Here is a 22,950-nt window from a genome sequence, read left to right on the forward strand (position 1 = left end):
GAGAGGGAGACACGGAATCTGAAACAGGCTCCAGGCTCTGAGCTGTCAGCACAGAACCCGATGCGGGGCTCAAATCCATGAACCACGAGATCATGACCTGAGTGAAGTCGGACACTCAACCGACTGAGCCACCCAGGCGCCCCGAAGGTGTATTTATTCTTGAGAGACAGAGCACATGAGTGGGGGAGGGACAAAGAGAGAGGGAGGCAGAGAATCTGAAGCAGGCTCCATGCTGTCAGCACATAAGGTCGACACGGGTCTGGATCCCTCAAAAGACCCTCAAACCGTGAGATCAGGACCTGAGCCAAAGTCTGACACTTCACTGACTGAGCCACCCAGACGCCCCCAACCATTATTATTCTTTAAAAATGAAGCCTCCTGTCTCTTGTTTTTAATTTTTTCAATGTTTATTTTTGAGAGACAGAAAGAGACAGGGCATGAGCAGGGGAGGGGCAGAGAGGGACACAATCTGAAGCAGGCTTCAGGGTGCGCATTGTCAGCACAGAGCCCGATGCGGGGCTTGAACGCATGAACTGTGAGATCATGACCTGAGTCAAAGTCAGACGCTTAACCGACTGAGCCACCCAGGCGCCCCTGAAGCCTCCTGTTTCTGACTCTACAACTCCCCCTGACAAAATTAGGACCAATTAAGTACTGCCGTCAGGAATGCATGTGTATGTGTGTGCGCTCAAATGCAGAAAAATACACGAGGTGGCACAATCCCTGTAATATGCGGGAAGGCAACGAATACCCATAGAGATTATTTTCTCTGAAAAAAACATGTCATTAATTTTTAAACTTAGATCCTGTTACATCATCTCAAATCAGCAAGCAGACACCACAGTATGAGAGAGTCAAGAGTCTAATGAACATTCATTTTATAATACTCTTTATTTGATTAAAGAATTTTCCTTCTTTGTGTACACTGGAATGTTATATTCCCTATGTATTTTACAGGGTTACAAAATGTCTCTCATTTTAAATATTACCCCAAAAGTAATTTCAGAAAAAAAAAGTTTTGAAACTAAACTTTAAAAAAATCGTATGGACAAGCAACTTTCAAACAAAACTGGATTAATAAGATTTCTCGCCTATTTAGCTACATGACACATTTCTTGTCCCAGTCCCCTTCCTCAAAAAAAACCTCATGTGGAAACCAAGCCAGAGATAAGGATTCTTCCCTGATGCAGTTAAGGGAAAGGGAAAGGCCAGAAATTTCTTTGGCAATCAATTCCATCCATGGCCACCTGTGCGTGCCTGCTCTGCTTCAAGGACAGTACACTCTTTGCAGGGGAGGCCAGATGCTGTCCCCAGTGGGAATGGTACTCTCCAGCCAGCTGGAAGCGCAGCAGGTCACCTAGTCATCCGCCCCGCCGCCCCCCTGCTGGGGCTGCAGCAGCTCCCCCCACATACGAAGTGCAATACTGGGTTAAAAAGCCAAAGCGGGGCTGGCCGATGTAGCCTTCTTCACTGCAAGAGTAATGGATGAGACGGGGCATGAGGACACTCAATAGAAAAGGCTCACGGGAGGAAAAGGAAGGATTTCAGGGATAGGGACAGTGGGGAGGGACCGGGTAACGCAGAGAACAGCCAGGAAGGAGGAGGTGGTGAAATCGAGGCAATGTGAATAGATTACGAAGACCATGAGCTCTTATGTTTTAGCTGAAGAATTCAAAAGCACTAGACGCTTGGGTAGCACCAGCAGCAGACATGATTACCTGTGGATGTGAAATCCCTCACTGGACATAACCATTCTCTGCTCAGGCATCCTGAAGTAGGGCTGTGCCATTTGAAAGCTGCCTCTCAGCTAGCTGTCTTTAATAGCGACACAGGTCGGGTTCACAGTACTGTTCTAAACTGGAGGGGCAGGACTGGAAGGAAGACACCTTGGCAGAGGGAGGGAGGGATGAGTGCGGATAGGAAAATGACAAAGGACGTCCTTATCTTTTAACTTCTAGACCTCATACCCCTTAAGCAGGTCACCTGAAGAGCCTGAAGATGGAGAATGGGCTAGAGCAACTGTTTCCAGGAGCGCCAGATGTAATGCCTACATACAGATGATCCCAGCACGTGACTGAATGCACAGAAAGAAAAAAACGAAGGTTAAGGAGTTTAAAAGATTAAAATTTGAAGAGACAAAGAGGGGAAAAAAGAAAATGTGCAGAGAAAACTTTTAAAAACAAAGTATGAAATGTAACTATATTCAGGGATTAAAACAAAGGAGCCACGACTGGGGTGAAGGCAGAGAAGCTGTTTAACTGGGGGCATTCTCTGGAGAGCGTGCGTTCCTGCTGGCCAGTGGTGAGACCTGCCAAAGAAATCAGCAGCCTTTCCCTTTATGTTTGTGTCTTTCTTTGCCAAAGAACGTCTCTGTGACACTTAAACACTGAGGGTGAGTTGAGGGTCCTTGCGCGCAGAGAATCGTGCATTGTACCAGAAAAAAGGGTCTCCAATGGCTTGTAGATTTGAAAAAAACTCTTCAGCCACTGTTGGCTTCTTCTTTATTAATTTGAAATATTTCCTCTCTGGTTCCCTCTCCTTGGTATTACAGGATTTCATACTTATCCACTAGGAAAGTGGTCTCTGTGGAAAACCTCACAGGGCTGTTTCCATCTACCTGGGTCACTTTGGTAACCTAGGGAAACAAACAAAGAATAAGGTAAAGCAGGAGGGCAAGTCTCCAAGGCACCGACTAAATTCTCAGGACAGAACAGATCAAGTTCCCTGAAAGCAGCATTAAAAATAACTCAAAAATACTAACAAAGGTAATTCACAACTGTAGCTCACAGCGGCACCATTCCCCACTGCCATGATTAACCTGCTTCCCACACAGAAAAGACAACTGCTGGGATGAGAGGTGGAGTATGTGGTTATCAAGTAAAAGATCTAGAATGAGTGGCCGTTACTCAGGTCCTCCCATAAAACCTATGAAGTCTACAGACATTTTATCAGGCTGATCAATTGATATTTTGACCCAAAATGCAAAATTCTAACTCTTCAACTTTATTTGCTTGACTTGCTCTCAAAGCCTCACTAAGTGGCTCTATCACACATATTTTCTAGAAATGGCTGTGTCCTTCTGTGACATCTCGTCTTTTCTTTTTAATTATAAATGTCTAGTTTAATGAATTACCTGTAACAATAGTGCCTATAAGGGCATCAACATGATGCTTGAACCACTGATTATATTTTCTAACGAGGTTTTTCAAATGTTCTGAAACAGGAAAATGTACCCATTTCTTTTATTTTTTTTTTAAGTTATTGTATCTTTTTTTTTTTTTTTTTTTTTTNGTGAAGTCATTTTTTTTTTTTTTTTTTTAAGTTTTTTTTTTTTTTTTTTTTTTTTTTTTTTAATTTAAGTAATCTCTACACCCAGTGTGGAGCTCGAACTCACGACCCTGAAATCAAGAGTCACATGCTCCTCCTCTGACGGAGCCAGTCAGGAGCCCTGAAAACATACCCGTGAAAATTGACTGTCTTGGGTTCAACCGCATGCTCCCAATATTGAGGGGCTTTATGCCAACAACTAAGAGTGGAGAGAGAACTGCTTTTTAAAACGCCCCACCACAGGAAGGCCCCCGTAGTCTCCTGAACACTTACAGGAGACACAGAGACCATCTGGGAGGATAAGACAGTGCCACAGTAACAAGCAAGACACCAAGTCAGAAGGGAAATGACAATATGAACTGGGCCCTTGTAATGCAACTTGAGAAACTGGAGAAACAAGGAATTAAAAATAACGATCTCAAGAAACAGTTCACAATCTCCACTGCTTTGCCTATCTAAAAGGCAAAGTTTGCAACAGAACTGGCTGATTATCTGTATTAATGAAGGGATGCAGTAACACAAAAAATCCAAACATTGTATCCATTTCTATTAGAATCACTTTTGAGGGGAAATAATTTTGCCTTCCAGATAAACTTTCCTTCCTTGTGTCCAAACCAAGTGACATATAAAAGGGATTAGAAATCCATGGGTTGCATGTTTTGGTAAAAGGCTTTTAAAATATATGAGATTGTTTAAAAAAAAAAACAGGCAAGTAAGAGATCTAAATCTTACACAATCCATGAATACTTTTATACATGTTCATATTCAATTTCTTTACCTTGTCCAATCTAGAGAGGAAAAATGAGTTAAAACAGGAGAGGAATTTGACCAAGATCATACAATGAGAGTCAATAATAGAATCTGCAGTGAATACTAGCTCTTGATTTTTTTTTTAAAGTAAGTTCTAGGCCCAACGTAGGACTTGAACTCACAACCCCAAGATCAACAGCCGCATGCTCTACTAATTAGCTAGCAAGGCAGGCGCCCAGCTTTTCTGATTTTTGATCCCATGCTGCTTATCTGGCATCTGTCCCCCCACTTTCCCCATTACGTGCTCTCTATTAAAAGGGGGTACCTGTATGTTACAGTAGTTTCTTTTGGAGATGAAAGAGACTTGAACAGGGAAGAAATCGTTGGGCTGCCCAGCAATGCTGAATTCAAGGCTGCCACTCTTATTTTTGGCATCAATCACTGGCAGGCACCACTCCAAGGTATTTCGTCGACTGTCATGTCGATACTCGCCATCAATCTCACCAATCACCGGCGCACCGACACCGGATCTGTCATGAGAAACACCTGTGTCACATTAGGTGTCCAGAGCTAGAAGAACTCTGCCAAGGAAAACCAGCCCCGAAAATGCTCCTCAAATTCTGCCCACATTACATGATCCTTGAAAAAAGTGAGGCTCGAACTGCAAGGATCAAACAGTCTTATTAGCACCTTGGCTGAAGGGTCCCACTCACTGCTTTTTATAGATACAAATACATACAAGCGTGGGTAACTGGCAGATAAACCAGCCAGCTGCTCCAACCTGTGGATCAGATCTGGAGCTAGTCAGGGACTAAGACCGACAAACATGTGAAGTAGGATATATTTCCAAAAGTCCTGCACCAAGGGTTTGTTGCCCTGTCAAGAAAGAATTTTAACATAATGCAGCTCTCTTTATAGATGACAATGGGGGGAAGACATAGTGACTGTACTGGTGGGAAACCTTACACACCATTATGTGATTATTTAGAATGGAGATGAATTTGGGCCTTTGAGAAGAGGTTTTCAAAAGACTTTAGAACGTTTCAAAACTTGTAGTTGATGCCAAAAAGTCTGATTTACAATCCAGTAAATGGACTTAATCTGGTAAGTGAAAACACAACTTTCTCTGCCCAGAATGTGCACATGGTGGGAGAAAAGAGACACATGGCTGTCCTTAGTCTGCAAGAGAAACAGGGCTAGTTAGGGTGTACTCTGCACCTGCAAAGGTGGCTGACGGGCAGCATCACCCACTCCTACACATTCTAAATTTACTGTCTTTTAATTCACCAATGACATTAAATGCCTGTATTAGGGACAGAGTAAATAAGGAAGACAAAGAAGATTTTAAGGGTGATACAACCTGATTAGCTCTTCCCTATCCATTTTATGGTCCCAGCTGTATATATGTTTCTTCTCTCTGCCCTTGTTCCGATTCCGATTCTGATCTCTAAAATCTAATCAGTTCTAGACAATAGGGTAAAATGTTGTGTAAGGGTCTTTTCTGGAGACTATTGCAAAACTGAACTAAGACATAGGAAACCACCATAACCACAATTATAGGGTAGATGGAAAGGCCTAAAAATTGTGGCATCCTAAAAATAGCCTAGTAAAATAAATCTTGACAAAACAAAACCCACACCTGACACCAACGCCCAAGTCCTACAATGGTTCAAGGTAGCCATCTATTGTTCTGTAAGAATAACCGTGCTGTGAAGAATAAGATAGTTACTCCAATAAAGAAGAAATTGGTAATAAAGCATACTTTTTATTTTTTTAATTAAAAAAAATTTTTGAGAGAGAGGATGAGAAGGAGTGGGGCAGGGGCAGGCAGAGAGAGAGAGAGAGAGAGAGAGAGAGAGAGAGAACCCTAAGCAGGTTCCACATGGTTAGTGCAGAGCCTGATTCAGGGCTCAATCCCATGAACTGAGAGATCATGACCTGAGCCAAAGTCAAGAGTTGGATGCTTAACCAAATGAGCCACTCAGGTGTCCCAAGCATATTTTTTTAATGGAAAAATAAGAATGACTAAAAACCAGGGGCGCTGTTATATTTAAAAAAAAAACAAACAAACAAACCCAGGGGCGCCTGGGTGACTCAGTCAGTTGAGCGTATAACTTTGGCTCAGGTCATGATCTCACAGCTCTTGGGTTCGAGCCTTGCATTGGGTTCCGGGCTGAACGCTCAGAGCCTGGAGCCTGCTTCAGATTCTGTGTCTCCCTCTCTCTCTGCCCCCCACCGTTTGTGCTCACTCTCTCTCTCAAAAATAAACATTTTTAAAAAATTTAAAAAAAACCCTCCCATTAAAAACAAATAACTTAAAAACCTGACCTGGCCATGTAAAAAGGAAACACACTACAAATTAAAATAGTGCCATTTTGTCTGCAATAATAAATAATGTAACAATAAAAATACATTAAGAATACACTTACTAAGCATAATGACACCCATACTTAACCATAGGGGGTAGGTACTGAGAGGAAGAGGAGAGGGGCTAGGAATTCATTGGTGATATAACAGGGCACACTCACTGGAAGTGCTAGTGAGATTAATTTGAGGGAGAGAATATTTCCAGATGATCCTGGAAAGTAGGCCATTTGAGCACACAGCAAAAACTTACGGGAACTAATTTTCTAGGGGTGATGGATATTATCATTATCTTAATTGTGGTGATGGTTCCACAAGTGTATGTGCCAAACTTACAAACTGTACAATTTTATTACGTGTAGTTTATCGTAGGTCAATCAACTAGGTCAATAAACTAAATAAACCACAATAAAACTATTAGAAAGTTCACTAAAACTAATGTAGATGTGTTCCAGCAGGAATCAGTAGCTCCCTTGAAAATGTAGTGTCAGGGTAACTGGGTGGCTCAGTCGGTTAGGCGTCTGACTTCAGCTCAGGTCACGATTTCATGGCTCATTGAGCTGGAGCCCTGCATTGGGCTCTGTGCCCCCCCCCCCCCCTTTTGCACTCTCTCTCTCCAAAGTAAATAAACATTAAAACAAAAAGAAACAAAGAAAATGTACTCTCATCTTTAGCTAAAAGTTTAGAGAACAAAGTGAAAGAGAAAGACTCAGTCAGATTCCATTTCTTTGAGTAGCAAACAAAAGTGAGAATGGTTTTTCACAGAGAATGGGCTCCTCCTTCTGGAAGTCTTCATTACTACAGGAACAAACCGCGGCCCAACAATCTGAAAACCCTGCTCTTAGAACTACAACTGGCTTTGTTCGAGTTGGTTTTAAAACAGTAAATCCACTCCTCTTACAGTGTACACTGCATGCACTTTGACTATATAATCTTGTAAGCACTATAACTATCAAGTCAGAGAACATTTCCATCATCCTCAAAAGTTCTCTTGTGCCCTTTTAATCAACTGCCTTCCTCTCTACCTCCTGATTTGTTCCAGGAGTAGAACACATTTTCACTATGTCCTATAAGTGGAACCGTCATAGTATCAAAGCCTTTTGTTCCTAGTTTCTTTTACAACTGGCCTGTTTAGGAAGCAGATTCTTATGATGGGTAGCCAACTGAGTGCTGCATCCAAAACAAGTTCCAACAAGTTCCAAAAGACTAGTTCTATGTACCCCAGTGTTCATAGCAGCACTCTCCACAATAGCTAAAACGTGGAAAGAGCCTAAGTGTCCATCAACGGACGAATGGATCAAGAAGATGTGGTTTATCTATACCATGGAATACTACATGGCAATGAGAAACAATGAAATCTGGCCATGTGTAGCAACATGGATGGACCTTGAGGGTGTTATGCTGAGCGAAATAAGTCAGGCAGAGAAGGACAAATATCATATGTTTGCACGTATAGGAGGATTAGGAGGAACTTGATGGAGGAACAAGGGGGAGAAGAAGGGGGGAAATGGTGGGGGAAAGGGAGAGAGGCAAACCATGAGACACTCTTGAATGCTGACAAAAACTGAGGACTGATGGATGTAGGGGGGAGGGGAATGGGCATGGAGGAGGACACTTGTGGGGATGAGCACTGGGTGTTATGTGGAAACTAATTTGTCAATAAACTATTTGTAAAAAAAAAAAAAAAAAAAAAAAAGACTAATTCTAGAAGCCCAATACAGAAAACATTGATTACGTGGGGGACACCACTTACGGGAGTGGGATGGTGATAATCACATCATTCAGTTCTAAATGATCTTCTTGTAGCTCATATTCTATGTTGACATCACAGCCATTTCCACTCTCTGAGGGCCAGCAATTAACTGAGAAGAAAAGCAAAGCAGGAATACTCAAATACTAGAAAGAGAGTGGAGAAAAATTAGGACAGCAAATCAAAGCTGACAGCTGCAGGCCTTAAACAACCTAATACAAACTATTATAAGTAAGTTTCCAGATTTAAGCTATTAAAAATGAAAGCTCATGATTAACATACACAAAATGCAGCACTGACTCCATTTTGAAAGGATATAATTTTGTCAAAGAAGAACTTTGCTATGCGATGAATGTAAGAGCATATACAAGCCAGGGGTATTTCTAGTTCTCAGTGCCGACTAGCTTAGTGGGACTGGCCAGAAGCACTTACTTGTCAGTGGAATAAAAGATTCTTCTGTGGTTTGTAGCCTCCACTTTAGCACCCCTACGTCACTGTTGACTGGGAATGACTTCTCTGGATTCTTCAAGCCAATCAGAGACTCTGCAGTGAAAAGTTTTTTATCCACATTTGGATGGGTCTAAAATGAGAAGGGAAAAAAAACTTCTAAGGTTGGGGCATGATGAGATTGGAAACAGGGGTGCCTGGGTGGCTCAGTCAATCAGGCGTCCAACTGTTGATTTCGGCTCAGGTCCCGTCTCACAGTTCTTGAGATCAAACCCCATTGTCTGTGCTTTCAGCACAGAGCCTGCTTGGGACCCTTTCTCTCCCTCCCTCTCTTTCTGCACCCCCACCCCAACTCATGCTTGTCCTCTTTCCAAATAAATAAACATCAACCCCCTCCCCCCCGAAATTTATGTTAAAAAAAATAGGAAATAAATTCCTTCTGGTCTAAGATAGAATGCCATGGGGCACCTGGCCAGCTCAGTTGGTGAAGCATGCAACTCTTAATCTCAGGGTTGTGAGTTCAAGCCCCATATTGGGTATAGAGATAACTTAAAAATAAAATCTTTAGGGGACCCTGGGTGGCTCAGTCAGTTGAGCATCCGACTTCAGCTCAGATCATGATCTCATGGTTTGTGGGTTTGAGCCCTGCGTCGGACTCTGTGCTGACAGCTTGGAGCCTGGAGCCTGCTTTGGATTCTGTGTCTCTCTCTCTCTCTCTGACCCTCCCCTGCTCAGACTGTCTCTCTCTCTCTCTCAGAAATAAATAAGAAAAACATTTTTAAATAAAATAAAATAAAATCTTTAAATCTAAACCATTTTGTTTGTAACTGAACAAGTTAATAATTTTGTAACTGAAAAAGTTAAAGACATTTAACCAAGTCCTTTCTAAAAACCCTTCACAGGAAGCAACATCATGGTAGGTCCAGGGAAGCCAAGTAGAAGATTAAGATTAGTTAGATGCTGATCAGCAGCCCAGGTCAGATAGGAGTCCTGGCCTTATAGTCAGCAGGCAGGAGAGGAAAAAGTTCTGTGCAACTAAACTGTTGCAATCTTGCCCAGAGCACTACAGTTGTTCAAATTCAGGCCAAGTAAGATGGACTACAGAAATCATATTAATGGGGCACCTGGATAGCTTAGTCGGTTAAGCATCTGACTCTTGATTCTGGCTCAGGTCATGAACTCACAGTTGGTGAGTTTGAGCCCCCGTAAGGGCTCTGTGCTGACAGTGCCAGAGCCTGCTTGAGATTCTTTCTCTGCCCCTCTCCTACTTGCATTCTCAGTCCCTCTCTCAAAATTTAAATAAGTAAACTTAAAAAGAAATCAGGGGCATCTGGGTGGCTCACTAGGTTAAGTGTCCGACTTCGGCTCAGGTCATGATCTCACAGTTCGTGGGTTCGAGCCCCACATTGGGCTCTGTGCTGACAGCTCAGAGACTGAAGCCTGCTTCTGATTCTCTGTCTCCCTCTCTCTCTGTACCTCCCTGCTGGTGCGCGTGCATGCGTGCTCTTTCTCAAAAATAACCAAATGTTAAAAAAAAAATCTCCTTACAAAGAAATCACATTGGGATGCCTGAGTGGCTCAGTCAGTTAAGCATCGACTATTGGTTTCAGCTCAGGTCATGATCTCACAGTTTTAGGAGTTCCAACCCCAAGTTGGGTTCTGCCCTGGCAGTGTGGAGCCTGCTTGGGATTCTCTGTCTCCCTCTCTCTCTCTGCCCCTCCCCTACTTGTGCTGCCTCTCTCTCAGGATAAATAAACTTTAAAAATAAATATGGGGTGCCTGGATGGCTCGGTTGGTTAAGCATCCAACTTTGGTGCAGGTCATGATCTCACACTTCCGTTGCTTCGAGTCCCAGGTCAGGCTCTATTGCTGACAGCTCAGCCTGCTTCATATTCTGTGTCTCCATTTCTCTCTGCCCCTCCCCCACTCGCACTCTGTCTCTCAAAAATAAATAACAGTAAAAAAAAATTTTAATAAAAAATAAATTATTTAAAATTTTTTAAAATAAATTTAAAAATTTTTAAAAAGGGGCGCCTGGGTGGCTTAGTCGGTTAAGCATCCGGCTTTCGCTTAGGTCATGATCTCGTGGTTTGTGGGTTCGAGCTCCGCGTCGAGCTCTGTGCTGACAGCCAGCTCAGAGCCTGGAGCCTGCTTCAGATTCTGTATCTCCCTCTCTCTCTGACCCTCCCCTGCTCATGCTGTCTCTCTCTCTCTCTCCTAGAAATAAAAAAATTTAAAAAAATTAAAAAAAAAATTTACCTATTATGGGCACCTGAGTGGTTCTGTCAGCTGAGCATCTGACTTTGGCTCAGGTCATGATCTGTCGTGTGTTCAAGCCCCGCGTTGGATTCTATGTCTCTTTCTCTCTCTCTGTCCGACCCCTGCTTGCGCTCTGTCTCTCAAAAATAAATATTCATTAACAAATATACATAAAAAAATATATATCTCCCTATTAAATTTAAAAACTTTGTCTGGGGCTCCTGGCTGGTTCAGTTGGTAGAGCATGCGACTCGATCTCAGGGTTGTGAGTTCCAGCCCCATGTTGGGTACAGAGCTTACTTAAAAATAAATCTTAAAAAAAACAAACAAAAAAAAAAAACTTGTCTTTTTTTTTAAACTATATTTCAAGCCATATCATGAAGAATTATTTTACTATTTGCCTAACAGTAATAAGCATCTATTTGTACCTTTGTTTAGATTGCAAAATGAACTTTCACTCAATTCCAACATTAAAAGGCTATTCTAATATAACTGCTATCAATCACTCTAAAGCTACCTGGGAAGAGATTTACCACCTTAAGGTATCCACTGTTGCATAGTAAGTTAACTTCTGTCCTAGCCACGTAGAATGGTACTAGTTATAGAAATGTTTTCTGTGTTCTATGTTTCAAAGCAGAAACTCCAGTTGACTTCCTTATCCAAAGCCTCTACACACCTGTAGCTGCACCCCTTTCTTATCTTCATTCTCTACATGAAGACGAATTCGGCCAAATTTATCGTCTGAGATCCTAAGCATGATCATGCCATGCAATTCCATATTCTGCAATCCTCCATCTCGGCCACAGGTTAGTGTAATCTTTTCCTCAATCTTCATGTGCACACTGTAGGGAAAAATGTAATAAAATGTGTTCATAAAGGCAGAAACCAGAATTCCCTTTCCCCAGGGTTTGATGGTGATTAGCCATCAACAACTTATTTTAAGGTGCTGCTGCTCTATGTACAAAATTTAAAGCACCATACCCTTTCATCCTGCAAAGTCTCAGCTGTGCAAACAATGTAGTGGTCATTCTCTGAAGAAATGTTTCTAATAGCTAAAGTTTGGAAACAACTAAGTGTCCATCGGTAGGGAACTGCTTAAATACATAAAGGTACATCCACAAAAATGCATACTAAGCAGTTGTGAAGAAAGGGAGTAACAACTGAAAGTGCTTTTCATTTGAAAATAATTTTAACAATGAAAAAAATTAAAATTATACCAGGAATACATTTATATGCTTTTTAAATGCTGTTAACATTTTATCCCACCATTTGCTTTATCATTTGCATACTCTCTACCACTATTATTTGACTCCTTTTCCTGAACCACTTAGAGGCAGACTATATATACCATGGCCCTTTAGCCCTAAACACTTCAGAGTATATCTTGTAAGACAAGGATATTGTCTCTTATATAACCACAGTACTTGTTAACTTCCTAAAAGAACATTGATACTTTGTCTAATCTACCATCCATATGCTAATTTTGTCAGCTGACCTAATAATGTCCTTTAAAGTTGTACAAGATCCAAGAGTGCCTGAGTGGCTCAGTTGGTTGAGCATCCGACTTAGGCTCAGGTCATGATCTCCTGGTTCATGAGTTTGAGCCCCACGTTGAGCTCTGTGCTGACAGCTAGCTCAGAGCCTGGAGCCTGCTTCGGTCTATGTCTTCCTCTCTCTCTGCCCCTCCCCTGCTCACACTCTGTCTCTCTGTCTCAAAAATGAATAAACGTTAAAAAAAATTTTTTTTAATTAAAAGTTGGACAAGATCCAGTTTAGGATAAAGTCTTACATTCAGATGCCATATCTTTATTGCTTCAAATAAAGATATTCTCATCTCCAAAATAAGTGAAAAAAGCAACTGGAAAATGTATCTAGTACGCTACTACTCCTGTATAAAAAGAAGAAAAATAAAATATGTATATTTTAATTTGTCTACATATAGACTATACCCCTCCGAAAAATACAAGAAGAAACTAATTAATACTAGTTGCCTCCAAAAAGAGAAACTTGCCTGGCTGGGTGGGAGAGAGACTTTTTATTGTAATACTTTTGAAACCTTTTGAATTTTGAACTGTATCAATGTATAACCTAATACAAAAAATAAGTAAAACAAAAAGTGCTGCCTCTCTGGGCAACTAGGAAGTACAATCTATCCATACCCTTTACAAAAACTATTTTTAACTGGGTGAACTGCAGAAGCTAAAAAGAATATTCTGGTATCCTACTCTGTCCACCACAGAAGTCATCCCAGAAACAAAGGCATGAGAGTCAAGACCACAAAGTAACCCATCTTCAAACAGCACAGGGGCCCATGTGTCTTCTCAAGAGTTTGCTTCATGCTCAACAAGTATGTCATCATTTAGGAAAGAGCCTTGAGCCCTCTCTCTAATACATGATGGTTTCCAACATCTTTTTAAAATAGTGTCAAGCCTTTGTCTCACACAAAGCAACCGCTAGGAACAACACAGGAGCTTTAGCGATTTAAGAGATTTATCCCAATGTACTCCTGTTCATTTCAGCCTGAACAGGAAATACAAAACACTCCTTTTCATGCACACCTGATAAAAGTATCCTCCCAGACTCATCTTTCACTTGACCCCAAAAACCATCAGCAACAGTAGAAGGTCTGGGCTTCAAGACAAGAAATCTGAGTCATGAATATGTGAACTAAAAATGTTACCAACCAATCCTGAGATCAGAGACAAATAAAAATATTCTATACCAAGTTTAAGTACTGAAAAGGTAAGATTTTAATTTGCTATTAAAGATATTTATCCATTTTGTATTAAAGATTGGTTCTCCTTAAAGTTTAATTAGAAAAAGCCACGCCAAAAAATAGTGAAGGGCTGCTACACGTCTAGCTCTCTAATTCAAGTCCACTTTTTATTTTTTAATATGGAAGCTTCTCAAATTTGCATGTCATCCTTGCACAGGGGCCATGCTCATCTTCTCTGTATCATTCCAATTTTAGTTTATGTGCTGCCAAAGCGAGCACTAATTCAAGTCCACTTTAAGAGACAAGGCAAACACTAGGCATGAAGACAAAATCATAAATTTAGCCAACACAGAGTTGATAAAAGGTTAAGTTCTAAATTTCATAGGAAATGAATAGCTGAGAGCCCCCAACAATGGTTAAAAGAAAAAAAAAAAGATCCCATGCTAAAATCTAGAATATATTTTCCTAGTCTTTTTTTTTTTGAACACTTCGATTTTATTGTCTTTTTAATGTTTATTTATTTTGAGAGTGGGGGGTGGAGAGAGAAAATCCCAACCCGGCTCCATGCTGTTAGCACAGAGCCCAACACAGGGCTCAATCTCGTGAACGGTGAGATCATGATCTGAGCCAAAATCAAGAGTCAGACGTTTAAACCAACCGAGTCAACCAGGTGCCCCTAGAATACATCCTAAGTCTTTTAAACTCTGGAAAAGTTAAAAGTCACATAAAAAATTTGTAATGCGCTGAAACAAACTTTTTTTTTTAACATTTTATTTATTTCTAGGAGAGAGAGAGAGAGACAGCGTGAGCAGGGGAGGGTCAGAGAGAGAGGGAGTCACAGACTCTGAAACAGGCTCCAGGCTCTGAGCTGGCAGTCAGCACAGAGCCCGACGCGGGGCTCGAACCCACAAACTGCGAGATCATGACCTAAGCGAAAGTCGGACGCTTAACGGACTAAGCCACCCAGGCGCCCCTGAAACAAACATTTTTAAACATATGGTCTGTTCTTACTGAAAAAGTTACTGACCTTTCCATATTAATGGGGGGAGCATGCACTTTGGTTGCTTCAGAAGTACGTTTGCCCAAATTGGAGGACATGATAGTTTCACCTTCAGATTTCAATTTGTCCACAAAATTATCTACTTCCTTCCCTTTGGCTCCAAGTTTCAAAGCCTTGCTGGGACCTGAAGGCCTAAATGGAAGAATAAGAAATAACAAAGTTAAGAAAAAACACATACATGAGTTTTAAAAATTATTAATTAGTAACCCCATATAATCAAAGCTTTCCTTAAACCTGTTCTCTAAGAGGAATGAGCAGATTTCAAGGGAAAAACCCAAGCATCCTAGGGTTTAGTGGAGAATCACACTATTCCCTGCCCACGCTGGCAGCTGAGTCACTATTAATATATAAGCTTCAGGGACCAAAAGATCAAAGGTACATTTATGTAAGCATGCATGATCAGATGTGAACTTTGTACTTTTCATCCGGATCAATACACCTGTGCATAAACAAACTGCTACGTATACTTTCAGGTAGTTCAGATTCTCCCTGAAAGGCATTCACACTAAGATTTAAAAATGTTCCATAAGTAAATATCCCCTTCTCTCCCAAAATAAGGCAACTCTCATGGTATAATTTGTAAAAGAACGCTTTAACACAAAAATCCTCTACCTTCAGATTTCTCCTTTATCCCTTTTTTATGTAGCCAATGTAGCCAAATTTAATATTACATCTTACTTCATTAAGTCACTCGTTATTTTCCACTTGCCAGAAATCAGGTATCCCTGCACAATACACACATGCAGCCTTCTCCTGCCACTCGAGGGCTGCTGGGGATACACTGGATTGTACCTGGCTGGGGCAGGTGCCACTTTTGGTTTATCAGTCTCAATGATGGTCTCTGTGATCATGGCCGCTGTGCTGCCTCCAGATACTGCAGAGCTTCCAAAGCCTCCAAATCCTGGTGCTTTTTTGCCCTGTCTCTCTGCATCTCTTCGGGCCTGTTGTAATTCCTTTGCTTTACGCCGCATCTCAGCCTTGGCTTCACGTTCTTGAGTCTACAACAAGAGACATTCATGGAGTTGGCTTTGGTTATAAGAAAATCAAAATACTAAAAGTCTAAAAGAAAGATACACAAACAAGAACTCCCAAAGAAGATGCTATTTACCTCTCTAACTGCTCTGAACACCTTCTCCTCATGAGAATCCATTTCTGTGAAGGTTCTGATCTGTGCCAGGTTAACATTCTCCCGGTATCCCAGGGCAACAATTTCATCAAAAGCAAAAATTAAATCAAAACAGTGCTCAGATATTTCATTCTCCTCTAAGGCTCGGCAATACTCAGGTATCTAATAGTGGAAAAGATTTAAAATTTGTCAGCATTTATGTTTCCAAGTCTTATCCTTTGAAATACACATATTTTTAAAAAGTAAAATAAAATACACAGATTTCATAATCCCGAATCCCTCTGTTAGATTCTCTACTCTTTCTTTTAAGCAAGACTTTAGCATAAAGTGTGTGTCTGTGTGTGTGTGTGTGTGTGTGTGTGTGTGCTGTGCTGTGTTGTGTTGTGTTGTATCAATACGTCTTATCTGGGGCACCTGGCTGGCTCAGTAGATAAGAGCATGCAACTCGATCTTAGGGCTGTCCAAGCCCCATGGTGGGTGTAGAGATTACTTAAAAACATAATCTTAAAAATTAAATAAGGGCACCTGGGTGGCTTAGTCAATTAAGCAGCCAACTTTTTTTTAATGTTTATTTTTAGAGAATGTGTGCACACTCCATCTCTTAAAAAAATACTTAAACAGATAAATAAATCTTATCTAATAAACATTATCTAAAAATATGGACAAACAAGTGTCAGAACCACAAAAACAGATCGGAGCAACCAGTTAAGAACTGTGAAAGGAAAGGTCAATTCACACATTCTCTTTTGGGATACTCAGTCTGGGAGGACACCCAGTGTTTGCTGAATGAATAAGGAAGGAGCCGTAGCTATCAGCTGCTGGGGTAGGGGTGGGGACCATGCAAACCGGTAAGCATGAGCTGCTCTGGGGGATAAACAGTTTCACAGAGAAAATTTAAAGCAGAAAACTATAACCCACTATTACAAAAGGACTCTTACCACTCTTGAGAAAAGTCTTAGGGTCTCCAGATCTTCTAAGATGTTACTGTTTTTGGTAGTGATCAGCACCATATACAGTTTCTCCATAGGCTGGTAGACATATCTTACACTCTCTGTTTCAACAAATGTATGCTGTTTTCCAGTGTTCATGAGCTTTGGAAACGCTGCTAACAAGCCCTCAATCCGAGTTCGGGTCATCTCCACAAACTGCCGAGAAACAATAGCCTTTCCCGCCTTCGTGCAGACGGCTGCTGCCAAGAGCACCTGGCAGGAACACAGTAAGTAAATACTAATTATTTCTTCACGTCTGTTTTCTTAGCATCCTCATTTCTTCCACAGGATGCCACACTCAGTTATTCAGTGATGTGAATGTTAGAATGCTGACTTTCAAACTCTACTTCATTGCTCTTTTTATTCTAGTATGTAATTCGTAACATAAAGCTACGATAGAGGAAAATGAAACTATCATCCCTATTTTTCAGTAGCATATCTTAAGAAAAACTTATTAAAAAAACCCCACCTTTTTCCACGTCTACAAATGTTTGTTATCAGATTCCCTATGACTCAGAAATGGATTGTTCTCTGCTTTGGCAGACCCATTAAGAATAGTTTAAACTTCTTCCAAGAACAGAAATCTCCACAGCAAAACAGGTTTGACCAGGAAGATTAAAGGTTTATAAGAAGCCCCTAACCTTTCCTTTCATTTTTGCCTAGAACATGGAACCAATCTAGTGAGTCCAAGCTGCTCTTTTGCTTTTTGATTAATAATGTTCCCATCCCACACTATCCTACCTCTAGATATGTAAACAATCTGTAAAATGAGAAACTGAATGACTCAATGTTTTACACAGTTTTTGACACCAGTCAATGATCAAGACCTACAGTCTTTTCTCACAGTCTGGCATTCATTAAATGAAACAAAGCACCAAAGATAGATGAAGAGACCTCAAATGCCATTAGCAGGGGAGTAAGAAAATTAAGTACGGTATTAATTATCTCTATAGGGCAGGAACCCAAAAATTCACAAATACCAGTAACAAAAGGACTACTTACACATTTCAGAAGCCTCAATGCTAGGATACAACATGTGAAATAGAATTATCCCACTGGTCAAGCTTCGCAGCTTTACAGAAACCTGTCCCCTAAAGGCAAGTAACTTGAAGAAAAAGCTAGCTAATTCAAATATTCTTTTTTTTTTTTTAACGTTTTATTTATCTTTGAGAAGAGAGAGAGAAAGAAAGAGAGACAGCATGAGCAGGGGAGGGTCCCCCTCAAATATTCTTATTAGAGTCTCGGTACATCAATACAGTTCTATAACAATTAGAGGAGAACACAATGTTCTTATCCACCAAGACTAGTAACTAAGGTATTTGGAAGATAATTACCATCATGTTTATTTCCAAGCAACTAGGTGAAAACAATTTATATTAGAAAAGTGTTTGATCCATAGAGGCTGTTCAGAGGCTCCTGAGTGGTTCAGTCAGTTGAGTGCTCAACTCTTGAATTTGGCTCAGATCATGAGATCAAGCCCCGTGTCAGGCTCAGCACTGCTGAACACAGAGCCTGCTTGGGATTCTTTCTCTGTCTGCCCCTCCCCTGCACACACACAGCTCTCTCTCAAAATAAATACATAAACATTAAGAAAAAAAAAAAAAAGAACAAAAAAGGAGCTTCAAATCTTCATATTCACTTTAAGAACACTAGGAAAACTGCCCAGGCCATCAAGGGTATGTACTTGAAAAGCCACTAAGTATCTAAAGGATGTCATTTACAGAAAAATCTGTGTGACCCCATCACTATAGACCCTGTCACTATAAAGGTAGAGTTGGTAGGTGCACCCAGGCCAAAGAGCGGGGCTGGACAAGGGTTGGTGGCCCAAAAAGAATCCTGAATTTTTACTGTACATGCTTAAAAATGCAGACGGTTAAGGTTGAACTTAAGGATTCAGACGTAGATCCTCTGGTCACTGAGCACATCAAGGTGAATAAAGCTCCCAAGATGTGGGGAGAACTTACAGAGCTCATGGTCACATTCACCCATACATGAGCTCTCTCTACCACACTGAGATAATCCTTACTGAAAAAGAGACTGTTCCTAAACCAGAATAGGGGATTGCACAGAAGAAAAAAATACCCCAGAAGAAACTGAAGGAACAAAGACTTATGGCCTGAAAGTAAATTCCATATAAAATAAAAGCAAATATGTGGCCCTGGGGTGGCTTAGTTGGTTAAGCATCCTACTTCAGCTCAGGTCGTGATCTTATGGTTCATGGGTTTAAGCCCTGTGTCAGGCTCTGTGCTGACAGCTCAGAAACTGGAGCCTGCTTCAGATCCAGTGTCTCCCTCTCTCTCTGGCCCTCCTCCTCACTCTCTCTCTTAAAAATAAAATAAATATTAAAAATTTTTTTAAAAAAGAATGGCAAATAATCTAACTTAAAAGTCCAAAAAACAGTTACTTTCCCCCAAATATTTATATTTTTGAAAATAAATAGTTTTGAACTCAAGAAATCTTTCACCATCACTACTGACCCTTTGGGAGGTTTTTGTCATCACCTACATATGACGCAAAAAGATATACTGAAGAGAGTAAAGGATACCAGAAAAAGAATAAAAAAACAAAATGATTATGGCATGTTTCTCATAGGAAATTATCCATCCCATGTCTTTAACTTTATTTACTTATTTTGGCTATAGATTTTTATTTTTTTAATGTGGTTTTAAGGTATGATTAACATATAAAATTGTTAAGATATTTAAAGTGGACACCGTGGTAATTTCCTGTCTTTAAATTAAAGATTTCTTTAAATAAAGGGAAGGGTAATTTTGGGCACACAAATAATGCTAATATTTTAATCCCTTTGGAGATGAAATTGACCTAAAATTATTACCAGGCCAAGAGTTACATTTGTACAGAAGGCTAAAAGTAAATGTTCTCTAGAAATTCAATTTCACATTAATTTTTATCGTAGGTTCATATTTCAACCATCTAAAGATTTCTGGCAAAAAAATTATTTTTTTCTTTTTCCTTTTTTTAAAAATTTTACAGGGAGGGAGGGAGGGAGAGGGAGAGGGAGAGAGGGAGAGAGGGAGGNAGCACAGAGCCCAATGTGGGGCTCAATCCCACGACCCTAGGATCCTTTCCTGAGCCGAAATCAAGAATCAAACACTCGGGGCACCTGTATGACTCAGTCGGTTAAGCGTCTGACTCTTGATTTTGGCTCAAGTCATGACCTCACTGTTGGTAGGATTGAGTCTCGAGTTGGGTTTTGCATTGGCAGCTCAGAGCCTGCTTGGGATTCTCTTCTCTCTCTCTCAAAATAAACAAATAAACATTAGAAAAAAAAAAAAAAGTCCAACACTCAACCAAGACACCCAGGTGCCCTTGGCAAAATAATCAAAAAATTAAAAATAGGGGCACCTGGGTGGCTCAGTCAGTTAAGCATACGACTTCGGCTCAGGTCATGATCTCAAGGTTCATGAGTTCGAGCCCCACATTGGGCTCTGTGCTGACAGCTAGCTCAGACCCTGAAGTCTGCTTCATATTCTGTGTCTCCCTCTCTCTCTGTGCCTCCCCTGCTCACATGCTCTCTCTGTCTCTCAAAAATAAACATTAAAAAATTTAAAAAAAATTAAAAATGTAATCACTGTTTCAGCTTACTAATGACAAGTAGGTAAGTCTCTGTACTGGTTCACTAAAGGTTTGCATGCCACATATGTCCAAATAATAAGGTTTTTGTCCCAAAATGTCCCTCAGAAAAGAGCTGTCATAAAAAACTTGTACATGAATGTTCATAGAAGCAGCATTCATAATGAAAATAAGCTAAAAAGTGAAAACCCAAAAGTCCCTCAACTGATGAATGGATAAACAAAATGTATATCCATACAATGGAATATTATTCAGTCATAAAAAGAAATGAAGAACATGTTACAACATGGATGAACTTTGAAAATATTGTGGTAAGTGAAAAAACCAAACACAAAAGGCCACATCTTACATGCTTCCATTTATATGAAACATCCGGAATAGGCAAAACCAGAAACAGAAAGTCGATTAGTGGTTGCCAGGGGCTGGGAAAGGGGAAATGAGGAGTGACTGCTAATGAGTACAGGCTTTCTCTTTGGGGTTATGAAAATGTTCTAAGCTTAAATAGTGGTGATGGTTGTGTACAACTTTGTGAATATACTAAAACATCTACTGAATGACAGAAATTTGAAAGGCTAAATTTTATGGTGAATTGTATCTCAATTAAAAATAAAAAGGACAGGGGCGCCTCGTTGCCTCAGTTGGTACAACATGTGGCTCTTGATCTCAGGGTCACAAGTCCAAGCCCCATGTTGGATATGGAGCCTACTTAAAATAAAATTCAAAAATTAAAAAAAAATTTTAATTAAAAAAATAAAAAGGAGAGCAAACCCACAGATTAAAAGAGACCTAAGAAATCTGTCAACCAATCATAATTATCTTATGTGTACCCAGATTCACTGTTAAAAAAATAATAAAACAGGAAAATTTGAACAGTAAAAGAACAGTTAAGGATAATAAGAAATTATTGATAATTTTAAAGGTGTGATATATCAATTAAAAATATTATACACAGTAAAAAAATAAAAAATATTATATAGGGTGCCTGGCTGGCTCAGTCAGAATAGTATATGACTCTTGATCTCAAGAGTTGTGAGTTTGAGCCCTACATCGGGTATAGGAAAAAAAAAGCCTCCATTCCATACAGATAGAACTTAGGTAAAAATTAACATCAAAGGCAATATGAAAGGGAAAAAGAAACAAAAGACAACCTATAACCATAAAGTTATATGCTATGCAGAGGAGCAAGTCGTCCCCTTTGCTATATATATTTTTTAATGTTTATTTCAAGAAAGAGAGAGGAATGGGAACAGGTGAAAAGCAGAGAGAGAGAGAAAGAGAGAGATATTCCCAAGTGGGCTCCACTCTATGATCATGGAGCCCATCATAGGGCTCAGTCTCACCACTGTGAGATCATGACCTGAACAGAAATCAAGAGTCGGCCACTTAACCAGAGCCACCCAGGAACCACCATCTATTTTGCTTTATTAATTGGGCTTGTCAAAGGCTAATTATAAATTGGCGGTCTCCATTTTAACATTATTATAAAAATAACTAAACGATTATTTATTGAACACCTACTATATACACCGATTGGCATTCTTCCTTCCAGAAGCCTAGCAGGATCTTAGAAGGTCACATCACAAGAAAAACCATTTTGTAACTGTGTATGGTGAGGGATGTTGACTAGACCTATTGTAATGATTATTTCACAACATATACAAATATCGAGTCATTATGCTGTACACCTGAAACTAATGTTATATGTCAATTATACCTTAATTTAATTTTATTTCTTTTAATGTTTATTTTTTAGAGACTGAGAGACAGAATGTGAGTGGGGGAGGGGCAGCAAGAGAGACAGAGACAGAGAATCCAAAGCAGGCTCCAGGCTTTGAGCTGTCAGCACAGAGCCTAACGCGGGGCTCGAATACACGAACCAAGAAATCATGACCTGAGCCAAAGTCAACACTTAACTGACTGAGCCACGCAGGTGCCCCATTATACCTTAATTTTTAAAAAGCCAACTAGATATAAGACACAAACACTGGACATAAAATAAAACTAATACTGGGCATAGTGCGTTAAGTAATATGCTCTAGGATTTCAGAGAAGAGATTACTTCTGGTTGGTAATATCAGGGATGACTTGAAAGAAACCGCATTTAAATCATGTTTTGGGATTTGAGTATGTAAAGATGAACAAACAGTAGGGTTAAAACAGTAGGTAGGGCTTAGCAGAAAAACTCTGAGACTCTCTTTGAGTCATTCCATGACACAGATACAAGCAAAATACGGCTCTTGTAGTAGTACCAAAGTGCCCCACACTAAGTATGGCTCTAAACCTCGAAATATCCATAACAGGGCCACCTGGGTAGCTCAGTTGGTTAAGCGTCAGACTTCAGCTCCAGTCGTAATATCACATTTTGTGGGTTCGAGCTCTGCATCTGTGCTGACAGCCAGCTCAGAGCCTGGAGCCTGTCTTCAGATTCTGTATCTGCTTCTCTCTCTGACCCTCCCCTGCTCACGCTCTTTCTCTCTCTCTCAGAAATAAATAAAACATTAGGGGCGCCTGGGTGGCTTAGTCGGTTAAGGGTCCGACTTTCGCTTGGGTCATGATCTCGCGGTTCGT

General features: G+C 40.3%; 1 protein-coding gene and 1 non-coding gene across 2 annotated transcripts in view; both read right to left on the reverse strand.

Moving 5' to 3' along the window:
• Nucleotides 1–872: 872 nt before the first annotated feature.
• Nucleotides 873–22,950, reverse strand: part of ARCN1 (archain 1 coat protein complex I subunit delta) — a 28,426-nt gene continuing 6,348 nt past the window's right edge. Inside the window, exons 2-10 of the mRNA XM_077777178.1 lie at nucleotides 16,738–17,001; nucleotides 15,782–15,961; nucleotides 15,466–15,671; nucleotides 14,641–14,805; nucleotides 11,574–11,739; nucleotides 8,624–8,771; nucleotides 8,195–8,303; nucleotides 4,403–4,607; nucleotides 873–2,635 (exon numbers count right to left, since the gene is read on the reverse strand). Coding sequence (XP_077633304.1) covers nucleotides 2,546–2,635; nucleotides 4,403–4,607; nucleotides 8,195–8,303; nucleotides 8,624–8,771; nucleotides 11,574–11,739; nucleotides 14,641–14,805; nucleotides 15,466–15,671; nucleotides 15,782–15,961; nucleotides 16,738–17,001 — 1,533 coding nt within the window. The 3' untranslated portion in view covers nucleotides 873–2,545. The remainder of the gene's footprint in view (nucleotides 2,636–4,402; nucleotides 4,608–8,194; nucleotides 8,304–8,623; nucleotides 8,772–11,573; nucleotides 11,740–14,640; nucleotides 14,806–15,465; nucleotides 15,672–15,781; nucleotides 15,962–16,737; nucleotides 17,002–22,950) is intronic.
• On the reverse strand, nucleotides 13,786–13,892 carry LOC144243185 (U6 spliceosomal RNA). The gene has a single exon (XR_013338566.1). It is a non-coding gene; the product is annotated as a U6 spliceosomal RNA (small nuclear RNA).

This window comes from Crocuta crocuta, unplaced genomic scaffold, assembly GCF_008692635.1.
Source record: "Crocuta crocuta isolate KB4526 unplaced genomic scaffold, BGI_CrCroc_1.0 scaffold271, whole genome shotgun sequence".
Lineage (NCBI taxonomy): Eukaryota > Metazoa > Chordata > Mammalia > Carnivora > Hyaenidae > Crocuta > Crocuta crocuta.